Source organism: Erpetoichthys calabaricus, chromosome 13, assembly GCF_900747795.2.
Source record: "Erpetoichthys calabaricus chromosome 13, fErpCal1.3, whole genome shotgun sequence".
Taxonomy (NCBI): Eukaryota; Metazoa; Chordata; class Cladistia; order Polypteriformes; family Polypteridae; genus Erpetoichthys; species Erpetoichthys calabaricus.
Window position 1 is genome coordinate 99865852 of NC_041406.2, and position 21871 is coordinate 99887722.

Genomic DNA, 21871 nt, shown 5'->3' on the forward strand with positions numbered 1-21871 from the left:
TCTTTTCTTTTTAATTCTCATTATCATTAATTTCATTTCATTTTAGTATGTGTTCAGACCATAGTTTGAGAATCTATCTATCTATCTATCTATCTATCTATCTATCTATCTATCTATCTATCTATCTATCTATCTATCTATCTATCATTATTATTATTTATTATTATTAATTTATTTGTTTTGTATGTGTATGAAACAAATATTTTAACACGTACGCGCATTAGAAAATGGATGCACAAATATATAGAGAATGACACTTTTGTGGTTCAAACACAAAGTAAACTACATTTCCCGATATGCTTTGTGATAAGTTGTTGGCGCTAAAGGGGCGTGTCGACGACATAAATGTGAATTGCTTGCGCTGCGTTACTTGTACTCTGCTGTTCTGTGCTTCGCATCGAATTATGTCTGCCCTCGTGAGACGTATAATCAGCTCGACCAAGGCTCCTGCCGCCATTGGACCGTACAGGTAGTCTAGTAAATCTTTTTAGTGAGGTTTTTCAGAAAACCCACGTGCATTTATTTCTCTTTTTTTGTGTGGTCAACAAATGGTATTTTTATTTCATTGCGTTAGTGTGAATGTGACTTCTTTAACGCAGCAAATCCGAATATCTTTCTGGATCTTTAGGACAAATAATAAGTCTTTAAGTTCAGCATTGACTAAACAGATCGATAGTCTAGTTTCCCAACCAGGCGCCAAGCCTCTGGTCCAAAGGTTATTCTTGTGAAACTTTGGGTGACAGTGCACTCAGTGAGATTTACAGTAGGCTACTTCTCGCGAAGATGTCGGTTCTGAAAAGATCGATTACATACACTCCTAAAGCCCCAGTCAGACAGGGCATCTACAGGTAGGAGATTTTTAATTTTAGAAGATGCGTCCTTCTGGCATAACGCCTTATTATTTAATCCTCGTTCGGTTTGCATTTTAGTCAGTGTAGATGTGAGAATGCTCTATTAGTTTCTCATTGAATTCCCCTTCAATGACCCATTGTTAACACTAAACTGCTCTGCTTTTGCACATTTACCTTGCGAAGTTAAGATTTACAAACAGAATTGGTTTCTGGCATACACTCCGAATCCTTAAGTTTGCAACACTCTGGAAAAAGCGGCTTAAATTGGATGGGTGGAAATGTAAATGTGAATTTCCCCCTGGGATTAATAAAGTATCTATCTATCTATCTATCTATCTATCTATCTATCTATCTATCTATCTATCTATCTATCTATCTATCTATGTATGTGTAATAAAGTACAGTTTTCTTTTATTGATTAACAATGAGATGCCAGGTACTGAATCAGTCCCATTCCAAAATATATTTACAAATCTAGCGGATTTTCTTCTCTCCTCGGCAGCGCACTTTGTACGTATTAACTTGAACTGGAAGTTTGACATCTTCTCAGTCTTGGTAGTTTCTGTAGGCTGCGCCGTCGCCAACCAATCATATTGTCGGGATGGAAATGTACTGCCCAATAAGAGAAGGGGTAGAGCAGGCGTGTGTAACCGTGGAGGGTTCAAAGGAGAAGTGACTACTATTTAAGGAGTCTGAAACTGTTTTTATTTTCTCTTGACCACTAATTCACGGCTGACGAAAGGAGTTAGTTAGGCTTTTGTGTAATTTACGTATTTATAGCGTACGCTTCAATTAAATGTTTCTTAATATTTTTTTTGCAATAGTGATTAACTCTTTGGGGTCAGATTATTTTATCTGTGAAAACTATGTCAGGGCTTTCTGTGTTTTTGACAGGGGCCTCTCTTTAGGAATCTCTTAGTGCAAATACAGAAGGTGTTTAATGTAGGACAAATATAATCAATAGAATGTCATTGTGATTTACTGTTTAATTGGTTATGAAGACTTCTCTACATATAGACTTTTCTGCATCTGCATATACTCTTGTGCAGAAGTATTCACGTGAACTGGGAATATGATACATTTTACAGAAGATATTATTTTGACATTATGTCACCTAGTTTCAATTGCCTCACGTATTATGTGTCAGATTTAAGATTCATTTTGAACATTGCATCTTTAGAAATAACACAATGACATTTGCAGCTTTTGAATACTTAAAAAAGTATTTACAGCAAAAGATACTCGTCCAGAAAAATTCTCTCCTGTTTTCTCTTAAATAAAATGAAGTTCTGTATTTTAAATTTTCACTGTACTTTGTACACTTGACGTTACTACAATTTGAATTTGTTCATGCTGTGGCACTTGAAACATGCCTTGTTGCCTCCTTTTATCCTCCCTGTATTCTGGCAGTTCCTGTTCCTCCCTTTATGTTGTAATATGTATTTGTGTGTTTGTTTCCTCTCCCTTTTAGAAAGTCATTTATTTGTAGTTATTAACTTGAACGTTCCACTATTGTTGTAATTTTCAATATGGCACAGAGTTTACTGGGGATTTGGATCTGATATTCCTAATGTGTGTATTATTGGACTACCCTAAACATTCTGGAGTTTAAGAAGAAAACTTTCTGTAAATATGAGGGATGAGCATTTTAAGCATAACCTATTATGAGAGACACCAGTAAAACCAATTGTTTTAATTTTTGGTCTTATCAGCGTGAGCACTAGTCGACCCGTTTTAAAGTTCACAGAGCTTTTCTGTGCCACTCAAATAAAACCTGCTTATGCAAACACTTCTGCAGATGATTTGACATCTTCATCACTGGCACAGTCTTTACCACAGAAGTAGCCCTTTAGAATGGGGAATAGGTAGTAGACACACGTAGCCAGATCTGGAGAATATGGTGGGTGTGTCATCTCTTTGAATCTTTTTTGTTTAGAAAAACAGCATTTGGACTTTGTTTGAACTCTGAGTCATAGTGATGTTTTTAAGTATCATCCCAGTTGTTAAATATTTCTTCAATTTCTCCAAGTCCATGTTTATTAGCTTGCAATTCTACTTGGAACATGGTCTGTGGTGATGTTTCATGTTTGGAGTCAACATTTTGGGCATCCGCTGGACAAAGATCTTGCTCATATTTAGTTGTTCATTAAACGTGAATTGAAGTGACCCCTAACTTTCCACAATGTCTTGATATCTGACTCCCCATTGCCCTTTGAGTCTCCATTGTGATTCTCCCAGCAGTGCCAACATTTTCTTTGGTTCTGACCTTAGGTCATCTTCAGACGACTTCCTGCCATTATGGAATTCTTCACCATGGCTTGACTGTGGGATACAATAGAGACCAATAATGGTCTAGACTACAATCTCTGAAGGCCTACTTGTTCTCCAGTGTTGGAAATTTGGAGATGGCACAATACTAGATTTTGTCATTTTTGTGTGTCCATGTTAACTTTATTCTGAAACAAGAAATATTCCCTGTAAACCACAAATGCTGGAAATTTGTAATCCACACAGGAACTGATCTTTGACCACTTTGAAAATCAGTATTGTAGAATACCCCTTCAGGCTCACGCTCAAAATGTTTTGATAATCACATCATATGTGTTAGCATTATGCCATGTGACTGCATCTTTAAGGACAGTATCTCCAGCCGCACAATTTTTAGGCTGAAACTTCTCTCAGTTAGTTGAAATAAAGACATGACAAAAAGACAAGGTTAAATGATGCAATTTGCTATGCAAAGAATAGTCAAAAACAGGCAAATGATGACACACTGGAAATGCTAAATAATTTTGCAAATTGAAAACTCAAAACAAAGTTTAAAATGCTGGAATGAAGAGCTTGGGAAAGTGGCTTTAGCTAGAGTTCTGTATCTGCATTGTTACATGAAGCCCCCGTCTTAGTATCTTCGTCTCTCTGCCATGCTCTATAAACTACCAGACCGCTTAGGTTTTCTCTCATAATAGATAAAGTATCCATAATACCAGTTACTGTCACACACCAGCTTTGTAAAAGCAAGTTTATAAACTAGTGACATTTATTGAAAATTGACTTGTACAGTTTTCTGTTTCAAGTAGATGTTTTCAGTTGAACTATTTGCTCACCTTCATATTTGGTGCAGCAGATTATTTTCTCAATATTCTGCCTGTATAATATATCTGTATAACTCTGTTAGTTCCTGTTTTCTGTAATCTTTTTACCAAAAAATATTTGGAATCAAAGTCCTGAATTTCACATAAATGGTAATGATGATAAAAACTACAATCATTTTGCTTTTGTTTTTATTTTGGAGTGTATTGTACAGTCATTTCAGACTTTTTAGAATTCTTCACTTGCTGCCAGTTTGTAAAATTAAATCCATTTTCTGTATCTTTAACTCCACTTTATAATGAAGAGTAACTGGTCATTGTGGGGTGGAGCATTGGAGCACAGAAAATTTTACAGATGACTGGAAAATACTCAGTCTGTCTGGGTCATTGGGTTACTGCACATCCAAAGGTCTCAATCCTGCTTATCAAGTTTATACATCAATAAGTAGAATCCGTGGAATCTAGCAGAAGGTTATTGGTGGCAGAAGGCCAGAGCCTTTTCTGGCAGATACAGAACAGGACATTACTCCATCACAGCACACACACAATTACACATCAGTATTCATTTATTCTCTGGGTCAGATTAGACTGTCCGTTATGGATACAAGAAAGATATCCAAAGTGTTCAGAAGAAAATCTCTGAAACATGGAGAGAACATATATACTCCATACTGCAGTGCTTGGGCCAGGATTTGAACCTGGCACTATGCCTCTGTGAGACAGCTGGGTTAAGTGCTGTGCCACTGTTCATGAGAAACAGAAAAATAAAAACTGCATTGTGATCAGCTTCAGAAATCATGTGAAAGAAAGTCTTGATGTCTGACTTTTAAAATTGTTTCCTTTTTAGCCAAGCTGTTGTGGTTGACCGCACCATGTATATTTCGGGGCAACTGGGAATGGATGTTACTTCAGGGCAACTCGTCGCTGGAGGGGTGTTGGAAGAAGCCCGCCAGGTGAGATAGCCAGTAATTCCAGGATATCTGACATAGTACCCTAATTACTTTTAAGTGAATAAAGAGAAGAAAGGTTGCATGAATATGTTGTCTTGCAATTTTTTTTTTTTTTTGTTTTGTTTGGTCCTCTTGGCAGCAGAAGGACAGTTAAAGTAATGTAGGAGTGCTATTTGTACAGGCAGAAGTCAGTGGGCAACACTTGGGTCCACTTGTCAGCTACAACTATTTTGTGGAAACTAGGGAGTAAATTCAGGGGGTGATAACTTAGGGTGTGGTGGGGTTTGATGTGGAAGCAGATGCTATCCTTGGTGGTGGAATGTACAGACTTTACAAATTAATCTGAATCCAGTACATTGGATCCATAAGACGGCAGAGACAACATTGTGCTGTCAGTATTTATTAAGTATTTTAACTCTGGTTTAACCATTTGTTTGAGTCATTGGAGACCTGCTTGGAATAAAATCTAATTTGTGAATGAGTAGTATCTTTTCTGAATCAAACAGCACAGCTTATACACTTAAGATTTTTCTTGAGGGTTCAGATTTTACATATTTTAGCACAGGGATTAAAAAGATTTGCCTGTAGTGATTTATTTCCTTTTTGTGTGGCTTTATTCAAATTTTGTTGCAAACTTTACATTTCATCAAAACACTTGAATTCAAACAAATATGTAAAAATAACTAAAATTATGAAAAAATGTGCAAACGTGTCAGTACCCAGTAAGCCAATTCTAACATTTGCTTGAATTAGCACATCATTTGAGTTGCTGTTTTCCACATGAGTAAATCATTAACTTGTTCTCAGATGTTTCTCCCTGTAGTCTTATGCCACCCTGGCATAAAAATAAATTGGTACAGGAAAAACGCATCCCTGCAAGAGGGGAATAAGGAGGCAAGCTGAAAATGCAACAGTGCTAAAGTATGTGGGGGTCTTGTGACAACAAGGATCCATGCAGAGACAACAGAGTTGGCTGAAATAACAGTCCTACATTGGTGATTTGAGGTGACTGCAAAAACTTGAGGCATACAGTGGAATGCAGAAACCAGAGTCCTGAACAGGCTAATATCTACATATTCACAACGCCTCGTGCCAGCCAGCTCAGGGCTGTATTTACCAAGTTATGCCAGCACAGAGACCTATGGGAAAAGCCTATTTTGAGAACAAGTTAACCCATGGAAGTGGTAGGTGGCTGGAAAAGGCTGAAGAAGCAGACATCTACTGGGGCATGGGGACAAGGTGGTATGGTGCTGGATGGCATAAGGCGATGTCTTGAAGAAGCAGCACTTTTGCTGGCATTGGGCTCATATTTATTGAAAGTCATCTCTCTCTCTCTCTCTCTCTGTCTCTCTTTCTCTCTGTATGTTATTACTACTTGTCTTTGCACTCATGATTACATGTTTGACTGTCATCTTTTGTTACCAGGCTCTTGTGAACATGGGGGAAATTCTAAAAGCCGCAGGATGCGACTATAATAATGGTAAGTGTGACCCACTGTCCATTTTGTTGTTCTAGTTATGTGGCCTCTATAAGAAATAATAAAGTGTTGGGTTTATGGCACCATTCAAATTTCAGAACAAGACAAAAGGTAACTATTTGGTCTTTTCATTTTTATGATAAACTGGTTATTAATTGTAATGTAACATCGGGTCAAGAAGTGATTGGAACCGCATAGACAATAAATCCACCTTCTTGGCATGGTGCCTTTAAACCCCAGCTTATCCTCATCTAGAAATGATTTACAGACATGAGAAGTGGATTCTCTCCTTCTATGAGAAGATGGTCTCAGTCTCATTCCCCCACATTGTGATTGGTGTCCTTGAAATGAGTTACACTTGCACATCGCTCTCAAACTTTAAATTTACAATTGAAATAGTGCTGAGTGGCATGTTAGTGTACAGGTTTGCACTGCTGCCATATAAACTGAGGAACCTCTGGCACCAGAGCTTGTAGGATTTGTCTGCATACTCCAGTTTTCTCTCCCATCCTAAATACTTGTATACTGCATTAGTTGGCCCAATATGAGTAAGTGTGGGTATGTTCATGAGTTTGGACAAGCATCCCATCGATGTATGTGTCCTGCCTTGTACCCAAAGCTCCCAAGATAGGTTTTAGATAAGAAAAATGTTTAATAGAATTGGTAAATTCAGAAAGTGAATGAATGGTTGGAAGGAGTTCTGAAGGTTTTGACTAGAATTAATTTTTTTTAATAGAAATAGTGTTTCAGATTGTGGATAGGTGGAGTCCTGCTTACTAGGTTGCACTATATTTCCAGCATGTGATTGCTTAGTGAGTGGCAGATTCCAGATGTCATACGTCTGTTTCTGCTGATTTTGGTGTCTTCTAATTCTCCATGTTGATGTCTGGTGCTTTTAGTTTCTGGTTTTTAGTATTTCATTCTGGTTTTCCCCATTACCTCTTATTTGTAGTCCAGTCTTGAATAATGCCGTATTTCAGTCATGTTTTCTTTCCAAAACCCTGTGTGATTTGAAATAATATTAATGGGTCTGTATACAATAAAGACTTTATGGTAGACATTGTGTCTGTGTTCAGATTGCACCTGTCTTTTGGGTACCTAAAATTACTTTCAGACCTTACACTTGCATGGTAGCTTGTGTGCTTTCTAAGCAGCTGATCTCATAGTTCCACTACAGTTAATTTAAACAGTCTCCCCCTTTAAAATCCCATTTTATTTGTTAGGTCTGAATGAAAATTAGAAAAGTGCTCCTCAGATATCCATTGAGATTTGACAATCTAAATGTTTGACTTTGAACCTTGTTGAACAATGTTAGTAACCATGCAAGAGCGGATTATGACCAGAAGAGGTCTCCATTTCCTATGGCAATCAGTTTCCAATTTTCTCGTGCTAGTTAGGCAGTGGGTTTTGCAGGTTCCCATTTTTCACTGACTCAGCCAAGTCTCTTACCTCTCTTGTTCCAGTGGTCAAGACGACAGTCCTTCTGGCAGATATAAATGACTTCAATGGAGTAAACGACATTTATAAGCAGTGTAAGTATCTGTATATGTGCTGTCTCACATGCTGATGATGAGGCAATGAAGTGACTATACTGTACTAAAGAGTAATAATAATAATTCTTTGCATTTATATAGCGCCTTTCTCACTACTCAAAGCGCTCAGCAATTGCAGGTTAAGGGCCTTGCTCAAGGGCCCAACAGAACAGAGTCCCTTTTGGCATTTATGGGATTTGAACCAGCACCCTTCCGATTGCCAGTGCAGATCCCTAGCCTCAGAGCCACCACGAGTGGAGTGAAACTGATATGTAGGCCAACATAGTGGGATTTAACGTTGAATCAACAAATCAGCTTCCCAGTTTTGAATACTGTGCCCAATCCCTTTGTGTATGAAATGAGCACATTATCGCCATCTCAGTGTTGGTGTATCTCTAGGTCCTGGCCCTGGCCGTCTGCCTAATATCTATATCCCTGAGTGGGCCTTGAAGTGAACTTTTGGTGCTGCAATGTGTTGTAGTCACTTTTAAAACTATGTGATGTTATTTGTGACATGTAATGCCAAAAAAGCGCATGGGGTCGGTGGTTAAATAGAAATGTTTGTTTTAGCTGAATCTGGCAGTCATTTAGTAGTTGCTTCCAAAAGTGAGAGGCTTTGATTTTTATTAAATGCCCATAGGCCTTTTTGTGTTCCTTTGCTTTATTAAAGGAATATCCAGTGATGTCGATGGGAAGTTGGCCACTGAACAGCACAAGGACTAGCTTTAAACTCTCAAAATGTGCTTAATCTTAGACAAGTTCTTGTTTGACTCTGTTTAAAGGTATCATCCGTTCTGTGTTCTACACACACTTGTCCCTCTTGGGGCCATGTGGGTTGAGTACATCGAGAATTTCTGAACCTTGCTAGGGCCTGAGAAGCAGCTAATGTACACCATTTGATGAAGATTTTGCTCTCTCTTCTCTTGTAGTTTTCAAAAGCCATTTCCCTGCAAGAGCAGCATACCAGGTGGCAGCACTGCAAAGGGTAAGGAGTAATGTCTTTTCAATCAGTTGAGCCAACTTTATTTTATATAATGCATTTCACGGCACTTAATACAAAACGCAAGCATATCATATAGCAACAAGATCACCACACCTTTCCTACCTTTTTTTTTTTATCTAGTTCAAAGTTTCTGAAAACCTAAAATACAATTTGGTTCAATAATATGATACAGTGACAAAAAATAAAACACTTCTCAGACCTTAATATGATAAATACCATATATACTTGCATTTAAGTTCTCCCGTGGATAAGTCTGGCTTGATTTTTACTGTATAATTTCCGGTATTTTATAATGTCGGTTGTATAAGTTGAATGCGGAAAACTCACGCTATTGGTCCAAGAGATTATGATATGCTAACGCCCACCTGAGAGAGAAACCACGGAGCGCACGGCCTTTTTTTCTATGTATTGTGCCTACGTGACCACACGGTAATACACAAACTATTCTGAAGCAACGTTTGCGCTGTTTTGTGTTTTTTGTATCTCACACCCTCATACACCTTTATCGTAAGAGCATCCCTTATCTACGATGGAGTATTCGATCAGAAGAAAATGTGAAACTGGTTTTAAATTAAAAGTCATTGAAGTGGTGAAAGAAATTGGTAACTGCGCTGCTGCAACAAAATTCAATGTGTCTCAGAAACTGGTGCGAGAATGGGTTTCAAGTCCCGACTTACACGTGAGTATATACAGTAATAATAATAATAAACCAGTAGGCCAAAAATGAAAATTTGGAATCGGTCCATTAGGTGCACAAGTGTACATCCATCCATCCATCCATCCATCCATTTTCCAACCCGCTGAATCCGAACACAGGGTCACGGGGGTCTGCTGGAGCCAATCCCAGCCAACACAGGGCACAAGGCAGGAACCAATCCCGGGCAGGGTGCCAACCCACCACAGACAAGTGTACATTAAAGGTTAAAGTGCAGTAAAAGCATTCATTCTGAAGCCTTTAGAGTTTTATCTCAAATGAAGCGTCGCTGAAATTTTGGAAGAGTTACAAGACGAGTCCATCGAGATCTGTAATACCTGGCAGATTCAGATGAAGAAATAATAATAAGCAGAATCTATTGCTGGATCCTTGCATGTCGGCACTGGAGTTTTGAAGATTATTTTATATCAGAGAGGAAGTCTGTGTAGATGAGACTTCTGAGGTGTGCATTTGGTTTGTAACAGAACTGTGGCAGCAATGTTATAAACTCTGCAATCTTTTCATAACTTGGCAGAAACTGTGAGTAGCGGCAATCTAGCTAAGCGTTTTTGCAAGAGTGGTTGTATATTTCTGTGTTAGAAGACAATGCGAGCCTCTGCTGCTGTTTCATAGATGATAGAAAGAAGTATTAACCTCAGATGAAGTTTTAGATTTTAATGGTACTGCGCTGTTATGTATGATGGAGACGGATGCAGTTAAGTCCTCAAAATGTGAGTTTTAGGAGTTGGTCAATCTTGTTCATTTAAAGCAGACATCCCTTAAGAAGCATTTCAGTTTTGTTAATCTTCATCCATAGGATGTCGGCAGTTTTCCATTCAGTAAGGATCCAGTAAGCTTGTTTGTGTTGAACATGTAGCCAGGAGTGATTTTCATATGGAAATGGATGTAATCAGCAAACAAGATAAACTGGAGCTCCTGCTAAATCAAATCTCCCAGTGACCATGTAGATCTTGTCAGGGAGTGGACCAAAAGCCTTGCTTACGAGGTTGCAAAGTGCCGTCCGTACCAAAGACAACTGACTGCATGTGTCCAGAGAGGTGGAAGCACATACAAAAACAACATGCTCCGTTCTCTTTATATGTGTTAATCAGTCTTGCAGACATTTATTTTCTCTTATGTTTACATTCTGTTATGTTCAGATCTTACAGCCAACAGTAAAAATTCCCTCTTTTTATATTGTTTCTTCCAGGGTGGCCGCGTTGAGATCGAAGCAGTTGCCGTCGTTGGACCAGTTCAAGACGCACCACAAAGCTGACAGAAACTTCAGTCAGATAGCAAACTGTAGCGCATCACCCAGAAACTGCGCCGTCTCTAGATGTAGGCGGAGGCACATGTTGAACCAATCAGCCTTAGAGCTCACTAACTTTTTAATTTGTTTCATTTATATTCAGAAATTATTTGCTTCACTTCATTTCCATGTTTCTTCCATATCTAACAGATTATTCTATTGATTGTTAGATCTGTTTATGTTATTAAAGGAGACTGTGCAGAAGACGCAAATAATGCATTAGCCATTTTTTTTTTTTAACTTTGTATAAACAGAAATAAAAATAAATATTCTTTCTGGCACTCAGCTGGTTTGTATTTATAACTTAACATCCTCAGACGTGCTAAATCTAAATCGGAGTCGCAAGGAGCATTGCGGCCTGTATTGGAATTTTTAGGTGTGAGGAAAGAACCGACCTGAAAAGAGCAAATTTAACTTACTGAGTATGTCTTTGGAATGCTGGAGAAAAACAGATTAGAAACAAGAGGCAAGAAAGTGTGTGGACATCATCCAGATACTAATCAGCTAGGGTTCAAATCCAGAATGGCCGATGTGTGTGGAGGCAGCACTAGCCACTCTGCCACAGTTGTGCTTAGAAAAGAAATAAATGTTCAGATAATCATTTAATGTTTTCACTAATTTCAAGTGGAAAAGAAGAAAATTGAGTCAGTTTCTTTATTTTCACATTTCATGAGATTAATAAAATTGCATGTTAGCAGGCCTTACTTCCCCTCTTCAGTGTGTACACACATCATTTTGTGGTAGCTGAGTTGCTCCTTCCTAGGTTTTAGTAAAGGGGTGACATATTCTGTTTTATCTTTTAGGACTGACGGGTAAAACCAAGATAAGTGGGGGGAAAAGTGGGAATGCTTCATACTGAAGTCATTGGCAGAAGCAAAGTTGAGTTAGGTAGGGCAGTCATCTTATTTCATGCCATCAGAGAGGATCACACAACTGTAAAAGACTGGAGCTCATTCTTAAAAAGAAAATCGAATAATAAAAGGAAGGACTTCAGTGTCACTGTATTTACTTGGAAGAGTAACAGATTTGTATTAATTGATGGGCTGGACTGCTAGATACAGAATAGTCTGCATGGAAGTGTTTTGTTTGTTATTACATGCTTGTGATTTTTTGTATCCAAGTTGTTGCAGTAACATCTCTTAAAAAATCTGAACATGTAATAGCTTGTGGATTTGTGTAGTCTTGATATTTCTAGGGGTAAATAAAGATACGTGTGAGCTGGAGGAAGAAGGGACAGCTAGTAGAAACGTAGCTTTGTTAATTCTACTTTGTATTGAAGTCTTAGCAATGTAACGTAGATAAAACTGGGAAGGACATTTTTTTAGATAAACTATTTGTCAGTTCAGTTAGCTCAAACATTACTGGAATACTAGGGTGCTCGGCCCTCTGCTCGCTTCGCTTGCTAACCCCTCCGGCCTGCGCTACACGCCAGCCATTTCATGTCTCTGTTGCTCGCGGATGTGGATGCGGATGTACAATTTTAACAGATTGTTATTTTCATGGGAATTGTTACATATGCATAATAGAACTAAATATTTTACATTACAGCGAGTAATCAACCATATTAAAAAATAGTAAAACGTAATAATTTGAAAGAAAATTATGCTTCATGTTGCGTTTATAGGGTGGCGCATTGGATAGCGCTGCTGCCTCACAGGAGACCCGGGTTTGCTTCCCAGGTCCTCCCTGCGTGGAGTTTGCATGTTCTCCCTGTGTCTGTGTGGGTTTCCTCCCACAGTCCAAAGACATTCAGCTTAGGTGGATTGGCGATCCTAAATTGTCCCTAGTGTGTGCGCGCCCTGCAGTGGGCTGGTGCCCTGCCCGGGGTTTGTTTCCTGCCTTGCACCCTGTGTTGGATAGGATTGGCTCCAGCAGACCCCCGTGACCCTGTTGTTAGGATATAGCGAGTTGGATGATGGATGGATGTTGCGTTATACGTTTTTGTTCTGTTTTGCTTTGAATTTAACACGCAAATACTTTTTAAACTTGAAGTTTTATTAAAAACTATTTTTTTGAATTAACTTTTCGTCAATATCGCATTGAATTTTGATTCCATGTTTGGACTTGCATCGTGACAACGCAACGTATAACTGCCCGTGAGTGAATATAGTTTCGTTCTCTCTAATAAATAAACAGACTTTTTCAAATGTTTGTCCCTGTGATTTGTTAATTGTCATAGCAAAAGCTATTCTAACGGGAAACTGTAAACGTTTTAATATGAATGGAATATCAAGATCTCCTTTGGTGTCTAATGTTATCCGCGGAAGATGTACTACATTACCTTTCTTGTTACCTGTTAAAATTTGACATGTCATAACCATGTAACCAATCAACAATTTTCACATTAATTCATTTGACTTCATCGTTTCTCGGTGCTAGGATTTCCTGTATATTAATTTCTTCTGTTGATAACCCTTTGTGATGAAATTCTTCAATAAGATTTGGACATAAATAATCTTCTTTTATTGAGAACTTAAAGTGAGGAAAACGTAAAAATTTATAAGACCTGAGAGCGCAGGAACTGCGTCTGACAAAAGCATTCACACGAATGAGAGGTGAGAGGACCATGTGCGTGGTTGAAACTGATTGAGAGGAGGGCGGGACTTGAAAAAATCTCTTGGCAATAGTCTCGTCTTGCGGGACAAGATTTTCTTTTATAATAGAGAGATATATTTGAAAATTGTATGATTAACTTACTTATTTTCTTAATTTGCACTTGGTGAGTTTTGTTGGGTGAAACTAGGGAGTTTTTGGTAGCATCAACAACTGACTCTGCTACAGAATATTAGTTAGGGAGGACTAACCGGGGAGATGCCTAGAGAGAGGCATTTGCAGAATTTAAATTACAAGTGACATGTGAAACAAACTTTTTTCTGATTTAGCCTGGAAAGTTCAGTCCACTGAAGACAGAGACTTGAGCTTTACCCCATTATTACTAGCACATTATGGCCTGCTGAAAGTTGTCAAAGTTTAACTAATAAATATGGGTCCATTTAAAAGCTAAACTGGTATAAAACTATAAAGGAATATGTTGGATACAATTAAATAAGTAATTGACAGAGTGCATGGAAATCTTCAGTCATCAAGTGTTACATTTATAGGCAGGGAAGTCAGACGCAGACTGAGGAGGGTGATGAATGCAGGGCTTTGTGAATTAAAGTATCTTCTTCATGCAGTAACTCGGGCCAACCTTTTCTTGTTCTTGTGTCTGCCATGGACACGCACAGTCACAGCTTTGAGTGTCTGCTTTGCTTGCCTTGGGAATCCTTTGGCTCAAAGCCGCCTGCAAAGTTGCAACTGTAAGAATCTCCGCAACTGAGGATTCACCAATCAAAAAACCACGTTACTTGTTTGAGCCCACCCTCTCAACCCTGATGGGGGCAACTGACTTTTCATTTCAAGGTATACTTCATGTTGTGTACATGTTGTGTCACTGAATTAATTAATGAAGAAATAATTTAAATACATATAGAAATAAACAACAAAAAACGTAGCTCATGACACTTTTCATTTTTTTATTTTCACATGCTTTTTATTTATTTGTCACATTTTACAGTACACGTGTGTATTTAATTTTGTCCGAAATATTCCTCCATATAAAACATTTTACTTAGGAATTATTCTCTTGTCATTTTTAACAAAAATAGTTTCACCCAAATAATTAAAAAAGTGTGTCTGGTGTAACATTTGAATTCACAAACTTATTCTTAAAACCCCCTAATCCACAAAATTACACAAACCTACTTTGTTTTTATGTTACAAATACAGTTTTCGGTTAGACCCATGTTTTTGTTGCTAACGTGTGTGCCATTTTTTGTTTCTTTTCCCATCCTTTATGCTGTGTTAAGTGATTTAGAGAAAGGCGTCAAAGTCTGCTTTGCCATATTGACTCAACCAGTGAATGTTTGCAAGCACATTTGTGTTAGGCCATCCATGCTGTTCTTACCGTTCAGGTTGCCCAGTGCCAGTCCTGGCATCAGTAGGTGTAAGTGTGGAGCTGACACTCGATGATATCCAGCCTGTCACAGGGCACCATGGGAATACCATGAAGACAAAGGCCTTGATTGAGTTGCCTTTGTTATTCTTTTATTCATAACCAGTTTCAATGTGCAATATAATTAAATGTGCAAAGCAATTCTTTAACTGCAGCATTTATTTAGACATCAATAAATTCCCTTGCATTGAGCAATAATAGAAAATATACATGTATCTCATTCATATATATACACATATACACACACCCCCCATGATATATGTATATCTAAGGTAAATGACAGCATATACAGTACTGGTTGATGTTCTGCTTTGCCTTTAACACGTCCAAAAATGTCACATTAAGTTACTCCACGCAATGTTGTCATCCAGATCCTCTCGGGGGGGGGGGGGGGGGGGGGAATTCAAATTCCAGAAATCTTCAGTCTTCTAAAAAGATGAGCACTCATCAAGGGAGTACAAGAATGGTTATGCTGTCAGTGTTTCTTTGGTTCTGGATGTTCACAGGAGACCACCGGTACATCTCAGTGCTCACACAATCAGAGCTGTGTGATCTGCAGGGCATGGCAGCAGCATAGTCGCTCATTCAGGCAGCCATGAAGACAGCCCTGCAGCCTGTGGTGTAATTCTTTACTGCTGGTTTAGAAACTCGGTGGGAAAATGAAGGGTGTGGTAGAGGCACCAACCATTAGGATGCGCATATAAGCTAGAAGTGCTTCCGGTGGGTAATTAAGGTGTGGAGGAAACAATGCAGATCGGGTGAGTTGGCCAAAGGTCCGGGACTGAGAGTGGTTCAAATGGTAACATTAGCTGAATGTGTAGGTGAGTGGTGCAGAAAGACTGCCAGATTGGCATGTCTGTCAATGCTGTGGGTCAGCATTAGAAGGCTGCATGGGTATCTGAGAGTGAACCGACTGTCCACACTGTGGTCGTGGCGATCAGCACTATGGGTAGTTGTACAAGTGATTACTAGAACTGTGTGCAGCATAGATACATGTGGAGGTAGCTTTACAGTTTGTTATGAAGATCACAGTAAATGGAGGCAAGAAGCATTAAGCTATACAGGTGGTCAGGAATGTCTTTGTGCAGCTAACTGTGATGATAACCATGTAGTGGTGATAGCTGTCATCATATAATTGTCCTTACTGTTGCTGTCACAGGGCATCTGAGCAGAGAGTGGCGTAGATGATCATGTAGATGGCTGTGTAGATACGCTACAGCATGTCATACCAATTACCATACAGCTGAAGTTACCGTGCAGAGGGTCGCGAAGGTCAGCCATGTCGGTAAACGTAAATATGATCAGCGTATTGTCGACAAGGCCACTAATGTTGTACTGTAAAAGCAGAAGTCGCTCTTCCAGTTCAGTAGTGATTGAAAGAACTCCAGCAGCTGGTGGAAGCTGACCAGCCAAGTCAAAGTCAGCAGTGCATATTTTAGAAAAAGCTTTGACAATATTGCTTTTATGCATAAGGGTGCACTGGTGGTCTTTGTTTTTCAAGTTCCCTGTATGATGAGAACAGTTCCTGCAGTGGTGTACTATACTCCCAAATTCCCTGAAGCTTTAGCAGAGAAGACCCTTCACCTGCGTTAGGTCAACGGCAGCTTTACAAATCTAAAGAGATGCCGGCTGACTTTCTGGGACTCCATGGCTTCACTCTTCATGGCAGGAAGCTGAAAGGAAAATCCACACAAACATTAAAACTGGACGTTCATTTTGACAGCTCATTGAATTTTTCCTGTCTGTTAAAGTCACCTTAAATCCCTACATTGGCTCCTTGGATGTCCCCCCTTGTGTATTGAGTCAGTCTCCAAAGTCCTGGGTGTTGAGCTTGTTTCATTCAGATAAGTGGTGCCCCCCTCTCTCTACTTGGGTTTCCACTGTTAAGGTTTTCTACTGTAAAGCTGGGGACACATTACAGGATTTTTAGTTGGAGGGGCTGTCAAATAGCAGTTGCTGATCTTGTCATCTTGAGGATGTTCACTTACATGGCAGGGCACAACACATCACACAACTCTGTGGCGATTTCCCACTACAGCTTCAAATTCCTTAAGTACGGCGAGTTTAAACATGGTGACAGCCAACAATGTGCTGCCTGACAACGCCGGTGGTGTAGCAAGAGTTTCTAGATATGACAAGTTCATTTGCAGTTTTGGCCATTAGTACTGCTGTGATCGCGCTCACTGCTTAACGCTTCATGTGCACACACAAGCCGGCAAAATCAGGGCTGTTTAATCTTATTGGGATCAGTGACTGGACATGTTGGACTACATGAGTGGTGGTCAAGGGGGCAAACTGTGAGTCGGTAACAGTCTGTGAATGGCAGGAATTGTGTCATGTGACAGGGCATTAAGGTTACCTGAGCCTACTGCAGGTCTTTACATGTTACTCAGACTTGTATAACTTCACGGTTAAATGTGTTCTCTGTTTAGAAAATAAAACGATAAAATATGCTTCAAGTTATCTTGGCCATGTGGTAATGTTTCACTTACCTTCAAAAGGAGCTTTATCAACCTAATTGCCTAATTCCCACCAAATGTCCCTCATATTGATTACACATGCCCACCATTTTGTTGGCTTTACATCTGCCTGAGTTGGTCCGACTCGCTTACCTTCCTGTTAATTCTATTGATTGTTTTCATTTCGCTAAATTCTTTTTCACAAAGCTTATATGACAAAAGTATTATTTGACATTTTGAATGCGCAGTGGGTGGCTCGCTTGTCTCCCACTGTTAAGTCAGGGTGCCTGCCAGCCATCTTAAAAGGAGTTCAATCTGAAAGTATTCATCTGATAATATGAGGGTAGTCCAATTTGCGTTATTTTGCGTTTGCTGTTGTCCAGGGTTGGTCTCCATAAATTCCTGTTCTATCAGAAAGTTCATCCGTTCTGCATGGAAGTATGAAATTATTTTTTTTTCTTGGAAATGACTTCAAATGACATGGAGTTAGTAACTTATACAAAAATAATGTTTTAAGTGGAGTATTCCTTTACACTTCATACAAGTTTGATAGGGTGCCTCCGCAGTCACTTGTGTAGTCTTGATTGGGAGGTGACAAGACCACCACTTTAGTTTTATGACATTGTAAATCTAGGATGAGAGATGGCTATAAACCTAACATGGATGTTTTATTGGTTTTAGACGCCACTTTACTTCACCCAAATGGCTAATTTGGAAGAAAGAGTTTATCTTTGGGCTGCTCTTTTAGTTTTTTCTGTTCTTGTGTTTTTTGCTACTCTTGTAAAAACTATATTAACGGCCCCAATGAATTTACTTTTTTACGAATGAAACCCTTTTAAATAATTTTAAAGGGGAATTGCGTTTGTAGGTTTCTATTTGAAGATTTCTTTTTAATTGTTGTGAGGGATGGCCGGGGCGCTAGATGGAGACTTCCCTGCAGCATAGCAGTGCCCTGGATTCCCGCAGGGCACCCTGGGATCTGGAGTTCAGCTTCGCAGCCCTGCTGGGTACCTTGGGTGCCGCCAGGAGATGCTGCAGGGAGATTGGGGAGTTTTTACTGTCCGCATAGCCCGGAAGTACTCCAAAGTCACGGGGACAGAAGTCCTGAAGTAATTTTCAGGCGGAAGAAAAAACAAGTTCCCCATCTGACCCGGAAGTGCTGGCAAGTCACGTGGACAGAAGGACAGAAGCACTTCCAGGTCAAGGACTATAAAGGACTGTTGGGAACCCAGCAAGCGAGCTGGCATCGGGAGGAGTAGAACAGAGTTTGCTGGGAGGTGTGGAGGAAAGAATATTGTGATTGATTGTATAATTATTAATGTATTGCCTGTTTATTGTGGTGGAGGTGCTTTGGGCACTATCACAAAAAGGGAGAAGAAAATTAAACAACTTGTTAGTGTTTTAACCTGTGTCCAGAGCGTCTGTCTGTTGGGTAAAAAGGGGGCGACAGTGCCACCTAGCGTCCTCTCTCTTACATTGTGGGACTTATTTTTAATATCATTTACAGTCCTGTGTGAATCAAATTGCAGAGAGATGCATTTATTTTATCTTCTCGATAATAATATGCCCTTCACATCATTTAGTAAACACCTTGGTCCAAACGGATTTACCAGTCACGAAGGTTAGAACGTATATGCATGAACTACACAACATACCGTGTGACTTCTAAGATCATTCGTCTGTGTGCTGATCAGTATATGCAAAAGCTGCTGGATAAGGACAATGAATGGGACACTGATGTTCATTGTGAGAAAATGGGTGGACTGAACTGTATGAGGAGGATGCAAAAGTACTGAAAAAGATGAAGACAGGTCAAGAAGCAGGCACAACTGAAATGGCATCAGAATTGTCGAAGGCAGTGGCAGGTCCTGGAGCATGAACCAAGCATGAAGTCAAAGGAATTGTCTGTAGACCTCTGAGACAGGATTGTCTTGAGGCACAAATCTGGGGAAGGTTACAGAAAAATTTCTGCTGCTTTGAAGGTCCCAATGAGCACAATGGCCTCCATCATCTGTAAGTGGAAGAAGTTCGAAACCACCAGGACTCTTCCTAGAGCTGGCTGGCCATCTAAACTGAGTGATCGGGGGAGAAGGGCCTTAGTCAGGGAGGTGACCAAGAACCCGATGGTCACTCTGTCAGAGCTCCAGAGGTCCTCTGTGGAGAGAGGAGAACCTTCCAGATGGACAACCATCTCTGCAGCAATCCACCAATCAGGCCTGTATGGTAGAGTGGCCAGACGGAAGCCACTCTTTAGTAAAAGGCACATGGCAGCCCGCCTGGAGTTTGTCAAAAGGCACCTGAAGGACTCTCAGACCATGAGAAAGAAAATTCTCTGGTCTGATGAGACAAAGAGTGAACTCTTTGGTGTGAATGCCAGGTTTCATGTTTGGAGGAAACCAGGCACCGCTCATCACCAGGCCAATACCATCCCTACAGTGAAGCATGGTGGTGGCAGCATCATGCTGTGGGGATGTTTTTCAGCGGCAGGAACTGTGAGACTAGTCAGGATAAAGGGAAAGATGACTGCAGCAATGTACAGAGACATTCTGGATGAAAACCTGCTCCAGAGCGCTCTTGACCTCAGACTGGGGCGACGGTTCATCTTTCAGCAGGACAACGACCCTAAGCACACAGCCAAGATATCAAAGGAGTGCCTTCAGGACAACTCTGTGAATGTCCTTGAGTGGCCCAGCCAGAGCCCAGACTTGAATCCAATTGAACATCTCTGGAGAGATCTTAAAATGGCTGTGCACCGGCGCTTCCCATCCAACCTGATGGAGCTTGAGAGGTGCTGCAAAGAGGAATGGGCGAAACTGGCCAAGGATAGGTGTGCCAAGCTTGTGGCATCATATTCAAAAAGACTTGAGGCTGTAATTGCTGCCAAAGGGGCATCGACAAAGTATTGAGTAAAGGCTGAGAATACTTATGTACATGTGGTTTCTCAGTTTTTTTATTTTTAATAAATTTGCAAAAACCTCAAGTAAACTTTTTTCACATTGTCATTATGGGGTGTTGTGTGCAGAATTCTGAGGAAAAAAATGAATTTAATCCATTTTGGAATAAGGCTATAACATAACAGAATGTGGAAAAAGTGATGCGCTGTGAATACTTTCCGGATGCACTGTAGATACTTTATTAATCCCAAGGGGAAATTCCCATACTCCAGCAGCAGCATACTGATAAAGAACAAAATTAAATTAAAGAGTGATAACAATGCAGGTATACAGACAGACAATAACTTTGTATAATTTTAACGTTTACACCCCGGGTGGAATTGAAGAGTCACATAGTTTGGGGGAGGAATGATCTCCTCAGTCTGTCAGTGGAGCAGGACGGTGACAGCAGTCTGTCGCTGAAGTTGCTCCTCTGTCTGGAGATGACACTGTTTAGTGGATGCAGTGGATTCTCCATAATTGATAGGAGTCTGCTCAGCGCCTGTTGCTCTGCCACAGATGTTAAACTGTCCAGCTCCATGCCTACAATAGAGCCTGCCTTCCTCACCAGTTTGTCCAGGTGTGAGGCGTCTTTCTTCTTAATGCTGCCTCCCCAGTACACCACCGCGTAGAAGAGGGCGCTCAACACAACCGTCTGATAGAACATCTGCAGCATCTTATTGCAGATGTTGAAGGACGCCAGCCTTCTAAGGAAGTATAGTCGGCTCTGTCCTTTCTTACTTACCTTGAAGGAGAAAATACTTAAAATTGAGATCTAGTTTGAAAATGATGGGCCTCAAGGTGAATGCAGGAAAACCCCTGGGTGATGGTGGGAGGTATAGGGACAGGAGGCATGACAGTGGTGGGTATGTGGCCTTGCAGCTTACGTAGTAAAGGTGTTGGGAGAAATTCAATCTAATGCCTGGCATTATTTCAGGTGAGTGCATAAAATATGCAGTGGTGTGTGGGTGTTAAGTGTAACCTTTGTTTTTGTGTTGCACATGATGATGTAGTAAGTGTAAATTTAGACATCAGCAGTGGAGATGTTCTGAAGAAAGTAAGGACATTCAGCTACTTACATAACATGCTGTGTGCCGATGGAGGTGCAGGCACAGTGTCCTTTATTCTGATTTCTAAAGAAGTGTCTCTTGGGAAGTGAATGGAAATATTTATGAATGTGAGGGATAACATGCACTATGAACATGAAGAAAAGCTGGAAAGAATGATGACAATGATGAGCAGGATGAAAGGGCCTTCATGAGAAAAGAGATAAAGACAAATACTAGGTTAAGAGAAAGACTTGGTATGGAGGTGATAAATGTGCGCAGGACAGAAAAACTGAGGAGGTAACTGACATGTGGAGAGGTATAAGATAGAGATGGAGAAGACGAGCAAAAAAGAAGCCTGAAGATGGCATGATTGGAGTAGCTGTCTGCTGGTATGAAAAGAATGGGTCTCATTCCAAATGATCCCAAAGACCACAGGGAATTGAGAGGAGGTTAACAACTGACAAGGGTTAACTTGGTAAATGGTCAGTGAAGTTGTGCCAGCCAATGGGGCGCTTTCCAAGTACCATAAAC

At 40.1% G+C, this 21871-nt stretch overlaps 2 protein-coding genes across 3 annotated transcripts in view; one reads left to right on the forward strand and one right to left on the reverse strand.

The window, feature by feature from the left end:
- The first annotated feature begins 335 nt into the window (after nt 1-335).
- On the forward strand, nt 336-11186 carry rida (reactive intermediate imine deaminase A homolog). 2 transcript variants are annotated; one of them, XM_028817322.2, is made up of 6 exons: nt 336-469; nt 4788-4893; nt 6316-6370; nt 7831-7899; nt 8829-8884; nt 10807-11186. In XM_028817322.2, exons 1-6 carry the CDS (start codon nt 405-407, stop codon nt 10870-10872), a joined length of 417 nt encoding a protein of 138 aa, XP_028673155.2. In that variant the 5' UTR covers nt 336-404; the 3' UTR covers nt 10873-11186. The 2 variants fall into 2 exon arrangements, with proteins under 2 accessions (XP_028673155.2, XP_028673154.2); XM_028817321.2 differs by lacking the exon at nt 336-469 and adding an exon at nt 706-848.
- A 4257-nt stretch (nt 11187-15443) lies between these two features.
- Nucleotides 15444-21871, reverse strand: part of LOC114663526 (fibrous sheath CABYR-binding protein-like) — a 36908-nt gene continuing 30480 nt past the window's right edge. The window contains exon 4 of the mRNA XM_028817320.2: nt 15444-16572. Coding sequence (XP_028673153.2) covers nt 16553-16572 — 20 coding nt within the window. The 3' untranslated portion in view covers nt 15444-16552. The remainder of the gene's footprint in view (nt 16573-21871) is intronic.